At 40.4% G+C, this 11,638-nt stretch overlaps 1 protein-coding gene across 1 annotated transcript; it reads right to left on the reverse strand.

The window, feature by feature from the left end:
• Positions 1-855: 855 nt before the first annotated feature.
• On the reverse strand, positions 856-5,903 carry LOC123986764 (amphoterin-induced protein 1-like). The gene is made up of 2 exons (XM_046075121.1): positions 5,759-5,903; positions 856-5,424 (listed from the first exon to the last, which is right to left on the reverse strand). Exon 2 carries the CDS (start codon positions 5,361-5,363, stop codon positions 3,825-3,827), a length of 1,539 nt encoding a protein of 512 aa, XP_045931077.1. The 5' UTR covers positions 5,364-5,424; positions 5,759-5,903; the 3' UTR covers positions 856-3,824.
• Between the last annotated feature and the right edge of the window lie 5,735 nt (positions 5,904-11,638).

Raw genomic sequence — 11,638 nt, forward strand, 5'->3', positions numbered from 1 at the left:
TTTTATGAAAAGTGCTGTGAGATAACTGTTGTTGTGATTTGGCGCTATATAAATAAAACTGAATTGAAATTGAATAACATGAGGCTTAAATTATCTGAGGCCAAAATATAACCCTGATCAAAGTGAGTGTTCTGTCCTAGACAGAAACAGGCAGAGGAGAGTAAATACAGGCCAGAGTGCTTATTCTGCTCAAGGAGATCCTGTGATCAACCCAAATAAGGCTGAAAAGCCGGCAACACCGAATGTTGCCAGAACAAAGTAAGTCTGAGGGATAGGTGCAATAAATACATCTCCCTGGGTGAACAGTTTCTGCTCCAGTGAGCTGTGTGGTCTCCCATTTCACCCTCAAGTGAACAAGGCTGTCATTAGTGTAATATACTGTGGAGCTCCCATGCGAACATGCCCGACGAAAGCCTGAGCTTTGCAGACAGACATCCAGATCAGGTCATCATCATATTTGTTCTATCACATCTAGAGCACTCTGGAGTTAAAGTTTGAGAATTTGGGGAAATACGCTTAGTGACTTTCTAGTTGAGAGTTAGATAAGAATATCAATGTCCTTAAAACTGTTGGCCTCTTGCTTAGTCCAGTGTCACTTGGACTACTCCGTTAGCTCATGGTACTGGGGCCTTAACAAAGGCTTGAAACAGATACAATGTAAGTGAGTTTTGGAGGTACTGGTAGGCAGATTTTATCAGCTTCTGATGGAGCCAGGCTAGCTGTTTTCAGTCTTTATGCTAAGCTAAGCTAACCAGTTGTTGGTCATAGCTTCATTTTTAACATACAGACATGTAAGTGGGATCAATCTTCTCATTTTATTCCCTGCAAGAAAGAAAATTATTTCCCAAAATGTCGAACTATTCCTTTATCTTTATTTTTTTTAAATGTGTGTTACTGCAGCTGTTTGACAGATTCAGTGCGTTCATCTTACAGGAATATAGTGACAGAACATGATCCTGTTGCCATATGTTTAGTTTATGAAATACAGGATGGTACAATATTACACGGTATGATACAGCAAATAATAAATACAATAATTCCTACAGGATTGCATATACTAAAATATAGGTTTGTGGCTTCACACAGAAATACAGTTGGTAACCTAAACATTCTGATCACAACAAACTGTAAACACTAAACAGATTATTCATTCTTAGCATGTAACTCAGTCTTTGGTTATAAGTACCTTTTAGAGGTAAACAGAGATATGTACAGCATTAGCATACAGTAAATATGTGCCCCTTTTCAATTAAGATGTAGCTACATTATAATGCTATTAGACCACATTAGACTGCATTAGACTCACAATGTCAGGACTATCTTCAGTGCTGTAATTACCATAGAGACATTTAATTAAGGTGTTGATTCGCATAAATGATATTGAAAAAGCACCATTAGAAGTGAAAGTATACAATGATAGTTCTTTCAAAAAGATATTATATAATACTTAATAAACATTGCTGCATCTCTAATTAGGGAATTTTATTTTGCTGTTAATTTTCTTCACAGTTACAGTGTGTGTGATCTGTATCCCCCTGAATTTATTAAATGGTTAAATTTCAGCTATTTAAGGTAAGTTTAAAAAAAAGTATTTTTATAAACTATCTTCCATCACAATCACTCATCAGCAACAGACAAGTTTGTGAAAACATCATTTTCCCAGGACTCTGTCCCCTGTTTTTTTTTAAATTTCCTGATTTTTTTCCACGTGTGCGCATACACGATGGACAACATATTTTGATGTGAGCTTCTAAAACCAACAATTAAAAGGCATTTTAGTAATGTAACTAAAATTAAGACATGTTTGAAAATTGCTACTTGTATGTTTATGTTTCAGCTCTGTGAGGCAGCCTGCGTGTTGGCTGCACTACTCGCTGCTATTTCTGACTGTGTTTATGAGGCTGCTGGCTGGTTGATTTGTTCAGGGTTGGGCACTAATGCCCAGAAGCATTCAGTAGATGATATTCACTCTCACTTGTTTCCTCTGGGCGATGCTTCCTGCCAGCTATTAACTGTCCAATATAGCAGGATGTACTTTTATGTTACCAGTCTGAATCTCACATTGAACATATAATTATAACTGCATCATAACAACACATTAGGTTTATTTTTGGAATTTGAACTCACTGTCATGTATCCAGTCTGTCTGATCTAGAAATGGTATTATAGTCATTTGTGAACATGATTAACCCTTTTTTAAACAGTTCAAACTGAAGAACTGAGGCAGAAATCTGCCTTCAGGAGACAAGGTCTGCAGCAGCTGCACTGCCAGTGGACAGCTGAGTCACTTTGTTGACTTTACGCTTTAAATGAGCTTCAGCTTATTACAATGCTTATATTTTTTCTGGACCAGAAACTGTGATAACTCTGCAGACCCAACAGCTCACTTAATATGTGATCTGAAACAAGCTTCCTCTTTAAAACGAGGAAATGCACATTAGGCCATAAAATGGTTAGAATGAGCAGATGAGCCCCGCAACCCGACCCTGGATAAGCGGATGAAGATGGATGGATGGATGAGATGAGCAGATGAGGAGATCGAAATCTTTCTGTAACAATCACAGACTAATTATTCTGTACTACTGGATCTCATCAATGTTATATATGTTACAAGATGTGCTTTTTAAGTTCAATATTTTTTGCAGTGTCACCTGGAAAGTATGATGCCATGAAATCACTTTGTAAAATTACTGGCTCATCTTAAATCAATATTTCATGTCCATTTGTCTGTTAATCGTCAATAATTGTATTTATATTGATGTAAACACTTCAAACATATCAGTTTCAGTAAAATCTGCAGTGTCTATGTGGTCAGTGAGTAACTGCCACAACACTGGTTGTGGTCTGGTTTATCTGAAAACCTTTTGTTATCATGTATTTCTTGTTATAAAGTAAAAGAAAAATCAAATTATGGTAATTAGTAAACTGCAGTACAAAATGCACCACACAAAGTTCCAAAATGACTCAAAGTAGACCTGCATACAAGAAATTGTAAAAGTATTTAACAAAAGGTTGGTTACAGCAAACACACATAGTAATTGAGCATTAAATCACACTCAAATCGAAAATAATCTAAATACATAAACTTGCATAAGAGTAGTCCTTACAGTATCATGTCCTGTGAAGGCCAACAGAACTGCACAGGAATGTAAAACATTAAGCATTAATATTAAACATCTCACAGTATTAATTAAGTGAGCTCTGCAAGCTCTGCATAAAAATGAGCTTGTCTTTCAAGCTGCAGCGTCTGTCCAACATCTTTAAAACTTCTAATCTTTGTAATACTGTGATCCCCAGTGGATAAAAGAAGCCTGCTAAGTTGAGGAACAACATCAAAAAAACATTCTGTTTATCTCTGAGTAATTAGTGCTGTGGGTTTGTGTTTTCAAATATTTTCTAAAGGGACTGCATAGCAATTTCTTGCAGGGCCAGCCAATAATTTGCAGTTAAAGTGACACTATTGAAAATAATAGAAGCACTGATTGTATTTTTTAAAGACAATTTGCTTTAAGCAATAGAAATAACAACTTCAGTCCTGTATGAGAACTGAGATAACGGCATTTTAAATTATTTAAACCACATTTCTAGGCATAATTAGGATGTTTTGGGGTGTTTTTAATTTCTTTTTATCAAGACATTGCACTGATCATTTATTTTCTAGAAGCAGTAAATGCTACTGCAGCAGTGCCACCAGCTGTGAGAGCCAACTAAAGCTTTAACCTTGTTTGGAAGATGCTAACCTTTGCACACATTCAAAGCACACAAATCTCAGCCACAAGGATTGAGCCATCCCTGTCTCACCCTGCAGGCTGCGCCACTGAATTTTACAACACCATGGGGGTATCAGAGCACGCAGAGCTGACAGACTCTGCGTCAGACCTCCTTCTCTCGCTGTTGTCCCCCTGCCACTCCTCGTCTTCCTCGCCGATTGGGTTCAACCTCCCGTTCTGCTCCACCTGGTCCTTATGTTCCAGGAAGGCCACATGTTTGTAGGGGAAGCCGCCGCCCTCCACTCTTTCTTGACCTGTCTCCTCGTGTGCCTGAGAGATGCTAACAGTTGAAGAGTGGAGGCTGTCTCCTGGGTCGCTTTTCTCCGGGCCCTGACCTGGGCAACAAGCGCAGCGGCAGGGTGTGAGATAGAGGTAGATGAGAACCATCACGACACTGACCATACATGCTATGAGGGTGGTGTAAGCTGTTTTTAGGTTCTCCAGTCCGTTCTTAGAGGTGGAATTAAACACCACCACAGTTACATACAGTGTCTCATTGACGGAGTTGCTGGTAGCGTAGCAGGTGTAGACCCCTGAATCCTCTGCCTTCAGGGGCCCAATCTGGAGGCTGCCATCAGGACGCATCGCGGCAGTCTTGTGTGCTGAAGATACTGGGATGTCTCCAGGCAGCGCCCAGCTCTTCACCAAGTCCTTCTGCTTGGTGTCACAGTCCAGGACCAGGAACTGTTCCAGATAGGCTTCTTCATCCTTAATTCTGAACTTGCTGCAGTTCAAATAGACCTTATCCAGATCCAGCAAAACCAATTTCTCCTTCTGCAGGCCTGGTAACACACAAGTGTGGCTGCCCTTGAAGTCAGTGACAGAGCTGAGCTCCTTCAGGTGCCAGTGTGCCACCACGTTATACAGCTCACAGCTGCAGGGCAGAGGGTTGTTGTGGAAGTACAGGCCATTCTTGATCCAGGCGGGCAGAACCTGAAGCTCATGCAGGGGCAGGGTTTTGATTCGGTTGGACGACACATCAAGCAGTCTTAAAGTTTTCAGCCGGCTCTGCTCCTTTACCAGCTCCAAGGGGAAGCGTGAGATCTGGTTCTGGCTCAGGTAGAGCCTCTGCAGGCTGATGAGGCCAGAGAAGGCAGAGCGATCTATCTGAGAGATGCGGTTGTTATAAAGCAGCAGCACCTCCAGGTGCTCCAGTGGCTCAAAAATGACCTCGTCCAGCAGGCGCAGGCCATTGGAGGAAAGGTCCAGGTAACGAAGCTTTGTCACATACACAAATGCCTCAGAGGAGAGAAAGGTGAGGCCGTTGTGGCTGAGCAGCAGACTGTGTAGTCTGCTGAGCTTGTTGGGGGTCCACTCAGCAAGTAGCTTGGTGATTAAGTTGAAGCTGAGGTCCAGAACAGCTGTATATTGTGGAAGAGCAGTGGGAACATAGGTTAGATTCATTTTGGAACAGCTGATGATGTTGCTGGCGCACACACAGGTCTTGTGGCAGTCCAGAGGGCTTCCCATAAACTGTGCACTAACTCTCACTGTTGGCAACAATAAAGCCAGAGGTAGAACTGTAATAAAGCTCCTTCTTTTGAACACTGCTCCAGTGGCACAGTGGGAAGTCCAGAGTGACCCCCCCATCATGTCAGGATTATAAACTGTAGGAGTCTGGGTGTCTATTAGTCTTTACAGTGGAGAGATGAAGCTGTAAAGACAATAAGATCAATAAATTAGCGCTGTTTTACTGAAGATTCAAGTGAAAGATGTGATGTCATTCCTTTATATGTGGTGATAATGACGACATTAATGCTCAATGCAGCAGCCCGGTCAAGAGGTGGTCAAAAAGGGTGCTCAGCAAAAAAAAACAAAAAAACAATCATCTTACACCATCAATTAATTAGCGAATAACAAAACATTCTGTAAGACCCTAACAAACATTAACATGCTGTTGTTTGTTTCTTCCCATCATCAAATCTCCTCTCTGTCACAGACATTTGTTCCCGACAGGCACAAGTGTCCCGCCCGCTATAGTGCTTTACCTTGTGTCGGTTTCTTAACATCCGAGGAGAAAAAGGAGAGACTCAACAACAGTCCAGTCTTGGAGATGATCCGCTACAGGACAGTCTCACCCTGTTCATCACAGCAGCGGCGATCAGCGGTCCCTCTTCTGACTGTCATCGGGACATAGAGAATAACCGGAGAAGCCTGTTTGCGGTCTTTACTGATGAGGAAATGCAACCATCTGATAGTTGATCTGAACTGAGGAGGGGCGCATGCAGCAGACCGGGGGGTGTGTCGCCCCCCTCCCGCCTTTCGCCTTCTCTTCTTCCTTTTTACACACATGACTGTTTTAAACACTAAAGAGGTGAAGTGTCCAACATTATACTTCATCCTCAGCATCCTTCAAGAAGGCTTTTAAGCTGTTAAAGATTAGACTAGTAAGCTTGCAGCCAACATCAAATGATGTGTCTGAAATGTGCTACAGCATTTAAACTATTTTACTGTTTATTAAACATGTTGCATGTTGGCATGCAGCGTGGTAAACATGTAGCCAATGAATTGTCTTTGAGATGACGACGAGCTTCAACCCTGCAGCAGGGGGATTGCTGACTGCTTTTGTCTTTCCCCTCCTCGCTGTTCATTAGTTTATTATGTTGGCCCTTATCATTGGTCCTCGGGGATGTGATGGTGTAATTTTTCTTCCCTTTAAGGACGCATTAACTAGCAGTGGCTCAATCAGTACAGTGACGTCTTTAATGATGAAGCAGTTCCTACTTGGTCATCTTATTACCGTGGTGAAGGACAGGGCAAACACTCACTGTGTGTGGGAGCTGCAGCTGCAGCACTCCTTAGCACAGGAAGGGATGTGCATGCAGCAGTGCCTTAAGGATCAACATGGGGAGCTCAGAGCAGCAACAGCTTAGAGTCCTGTTCTCTGAACAGGATGAATCACCTTTTACACAGTCATTACATTATGTTATTGAGATTTAAACATGAGGCATGGTTACTTTAGGAATCATGGCCACATTAACCTGTTAGGGGCAAAAATGAGATTCAGGGCCTCTGTTAACCGCTTGTTCCTCCTACTTTCAGTGCAACGTGTACAATTTTCCAATGTATTATAATACCACCTGGCCTTGGATTTGCAATTTGATTTGACAAGTTATTTTGTGAATATGCAACATACAGTATAAGCACAAAAACTGAAACACGGTGGCCACTTCCGGGTAATGGAAACAAGTTGTGATCAGAATATTCACGTATCACCATCTTTTAAGTTGAGATATCAAACTTGTTTGCAAACAGTTGCTTATTTAGACATCTGGCAGTTATAGAGCAACATTTTCATTCATTCATTTATGTTTGTATATATTCATTTACATATGTCTGTTCACTCTCTTATATCTCTGTTTTGGTCTCCACCAACTCCTTAAGAAAAATCTGGTTTTGTTGCTAAATGCTCCCCTATGTTCACTAGCTAGTTGCTAGTTTGGACTTCTGGGGTCCCATGCAGGGCAGGTGCCAGCTTTGCCCGGTTGGTAAGCCGACCTTGTTAGCAATGCAATGTTATTTACACCAGGAGCCTTGGGTTATAGCTTAGATTTGAGACATAATCCAGTGCGTGCACATTAATGCATCTGTACTGACTACACCTATTGTATTGTTGGCAGTTTGGATAATGTATAAACAGTATGGAAGACTCATTCACACACTCAAAACACATCAGGTTATGTTGAAGGTAGTTTATTTGGTTCATGTTCAGGGTTATATCTGGCATCAAGTGGACAACGCAGGAAAATTAGCAGACAGAACATAAGCAAAAGGCAGGTAAGAGGACACTCTCTGAGGGCAATTATAGACATTGTTTCACAGCTGCAGGGCAGGGACCATGGAGACAGGGTCTAAAGCTGAAGAAGGTGAAAGGGCAACGATGCAGATGTCAACATGACAGATGACCATCCATCTCATGTATAGCTGCACATTAAATGCCTTGTTATCAATCTTCTTAGCACAAGGTCACCTCACGCAGAAACCCTCACATGAAACGTGATGAAACGATCCACATGTCTGGTTGCTATGGGGGCCAAGGGTAGGAGTTGAGGGTGGAGCAAGCACACAATGGAGTACCATGCATAAAAGGACTGTCATGTAATGTGTGATGGAATCATTTGGAAGGAGAGATGAACAACTGTGTGTGGAGAGAGGAGAGGCACATTACCTGGAGTTTGCAGACAACATGAAATATTGTGTGATTTGAATCAATGTAAACAATATAAACAATATAAACGGGCCAGTTCACGTCCTATAACATTAATTAACACGGGCTGTCAGTAAGTAACAGTGCCAAAAGGCAGCAGCGTGAACACCGAAGGGAAGTTGTGACGTCACCTGGGAGCAAAAGGTTGACATGCAACACTCGATGTTGACCTGCAAGTCTTTGACTAAAAGGTTTAAACTGTGGTAAGAAATCAGGGCACGGTTTCCGTGGTGAATTGAGTCACACTGTGAGGTCTCACTTACAGGAAAGTGTGACTTTGTCCAGATACCTTACATCCTGGAGACTTAATATATAAACAATCTTTATCCACATCCCATCGAAAGAAGTCCCCAACCCCAACAGATTTTAAAAAGAATCTACAGAATTGGTAGTGATGCAGGGAAGTAGTATACATTATTACATAAAGTATAGTATATATATAAAGCATTACATGGAAATACCCCATGACTGGAGGACGTATCTAAAATTGTATTTACTTGAGTAAATGTACTCAATTACTTATCACCACTAGTAAATGCGAGTGAAAAAACGCAGCCTATCCTTCCTCCTTCCTTCTGATTACTCTACAATGGAAAACTGACAGCAATGTGATGGATGTGTCAAAACTTGGATAATGAGAAAAGCTCAATCAGATATCTGCTCAAATAAACTCATACAAATTAGAAATCGACTAAAACCTTTTTGAATGTCCCCGTGGAAAATGCTGTACATCGATTAACTCTAGAGTGCGGTAACTTGAGGAGTATTATCTGACATTATCATCATTAATCTTTTTGCCAAATGTCTGTAGGGATCCATGCTTACATCCTCTCGCTAATTGGTTTGTATTACGTTGTGAACTTACGAGTGGAGTTAGAAGAAATGGAGAGGACACGTTTTCATTCAGGGCTGTTATTGATACCTGTATCCTAAACACTGTTACAGTGTGAGTTTCCATTAATTTAATTTATATGTATTTACATGTGCCGCCCCACTTCAGGGTCAGAACCCACCTGATCTTGTGCTGGAGCTGCTGAAGATGATGGGAATGTGTGAAGCATGCTATATTGTGAAAAAGGATAATTCATTCAGAGTTGAAAAGTGAAACATCAAGCTCTCACTCCACTCTACAGGACCACATGTTCCCACTTTCCTGTGAATCTGGTGTTTCTCCAACATGTCAGTTGTTCGTGAAATATAAACAGCCTTGTTTTAAACTTTATGACACTAAACCTTTAGGTAATTCAATACATTTGAGTGTTTTTTTATTCTACGACATAGAAGAACTGTCTGAACACACAAAAGAACATTTCCATCAAAATAATTTATTTGAAAACCTAAAATGCTTTTCACTAGATGACAACAATATACACAACATGATTATTTGAGGTCCAGTGAGATATGGAGCTGTGTTGCTGAGACCGAGCTGTGCAGGCGCAACGCATCTGCACAGCTCCACTGTATAATAATGTGACATGGATCTCAGCAGCAGTAATTACCCGTCATTAGCCGAATGTTTTTAGTGTTAGGACACGGAGATACACGTGCAAGAGACACTCACACACACACACACACACACACACACACACACACACACACACACACACACACAAAAACAAGCACATTATCCTACTTGTGTTCTACATCATTGCTGCCATGATGCAAGGAACGTTGCCTGGTGGCCTTTTTCTTCTGTTAAAAATGAAAAGTATAACCTCAAATAGCAACAAATAGTCAATAAATCCCACGAGAAGATGAATGCCAACAGTAAATTCATCCTACATGTATTGTCTGTGTATCCAAGGCCTGTTATAGCATATTCCTCTGTGCCATAGAGCTTTATTGTTGTCCAGAAACTATTAATAATACATCATTGAGCCACATAGTTGCACTTGGTGTCATCTTTCTTCATTACTATAAACACACACACTGTAGTTGATCCTATATACAACCTTCTACTGCTGTATACACTCACTAGCTCACCACATGTGTACTAATCTGCGTCTGAAAATAGTCCCCAACTAATACACTATTTGCTCCTGTTTGAGTAATGTTAGCTAAAAACTGTGTCCAGCTGTTTTAGAAAATTAGTGAGCCTTTTTAAAAACAAGTATCTTTGTGACTAGCTTTTAAAGATTTATGTCTTCAGCTGGAACCAATGGGCTTGAGGCTAAGAGCCATAGACAGGCTGGTGAAGTTGGGAAGCGCTGAGAGATGATTCATGCTGGTTTAAGTCATTTCATGGGAGTTGTTGACTACAACAAAAAATACTACAACAAAAAATACCCCGATGCTGCTTTTCATTGTATTCCACAGGTTGATCACAGGTTGTTTTGGACTTCAGGGTTTGTCATCCTCTTTTAAATGTAACAACGAATAAAATGACGATATATTAAAACAATAACAAGCATGAGCATTTAGGACTTTTTTTTTTCATTTAGCAATCATTGTATTGCCTTAAGAAAGATGATTTAGGTATTTTTGGAGATGTGTACCATGCTGGTAGATTAATATTAGTTCTTATAATAATTTGAAAGAATAAAGTTACTGAAGCTTTTGCTTAATAATATTGTGAATGTTTACATAGGTTATTGCATATTTCTTCAGTGAAGGATCCATAATAACACTGATATTCCTTCAACACCAGAGAAGGAACACATGAAGCATAGAGACAAGAACATTTATATGGTTTCTTTGTTTTAGAGAAAACAATTTGGTGCTGTATAACCATACAGACACACACACACACACACACATATACAAAATATGATCATAGTACGAGCCAATGTTAAAATCAAGTGTTTATTGTTGTAAAAATAATTGTTGTTATCAGGAGACTCCCTAGGTGATGTTCCTGTCCTATGTGTCTGTATTGCCTGTTTTTTCACAAGAGTGTGCATGTGCACCATGTGTGCCACACGTGCAGGTGAATTTGTCTTGTTGTTCACTCCCGTGTTCGCCTCTCTCTGCATGGCACTGGTGCACTTTAGTTATGATTAGGTATGTGCATATTTAAATTTGTTTAAATGTGTGTGCGATATCAAAACAGTTCTTAGAGATTTTACGGTAATCTCTGTTGCAGGGGTTGAAGCAGGTGGCCACACACACACACACACACACACACACACACACACACACACACACACACACACACAGTAAAGTGGACACTGCCACCATCTGGCAGGTTTGCTGAGTTATCTGAAGTAAAACCCAGATCCCCAATTGAACCTTAAAGGTTAAGTTAAATATCAATTCAGGGTTTCATTCAGTTATTTAACCTGTTTCTTGGCCTCATGCCAGCAATGACTGACAGACTGAGAGAAGAATGCCTAATGGGATTTCTATAAAAAAAATCAAAAGCTATTATTTTTATTAGGCTACATTTAGATGTCTTCCAACATTCATTTTTACTGCTAAAGATGGCAGTCTAATTGCAACAAAAGGTGTCCTAATGCGTTTGTTATATCATGAAGCAAATAAGCAGAGAGACACTGCTACTATGAGATATGAAATCAGCTTTTACTTTAGAATTTTAGCAACACTAACCGCAAAGCTCTCGCACATTATCAATCACTTGGACTCTTATTTACGATGTTTCCTCAAACTTTTATCAGGTAAAATACTGGTTAAAACAAATTAACCCAATGATGGTGTGACGACT

This window comes from Micropterus dolomieu, linkage group LG18 (genome assembly GCF_021292245.1).
Source record: "Micropterus dolomieu isolate WLL.071019.BEF.003 ecotype Adirondacks linkage group LG18, ASM2129224v1, whole genome shotgun sequence".
In the NCBI taxonomy this organism is placed as follows: Eukaryota; Metazoa; Chordata; class Actinopteri; order Centrarchiformes; family Centrarchidae; genus Micropterus; species Micropterus dolomieu.

Coding starts and splice junctions, on each gene's coding strand:
- LOC123986764 (XM_046075121.1), bottom strand. CDS start 5,363: ATGATGGGGGGGTCACTCTGGACTTCCCACTGTGCCACTGGAGCAGTG.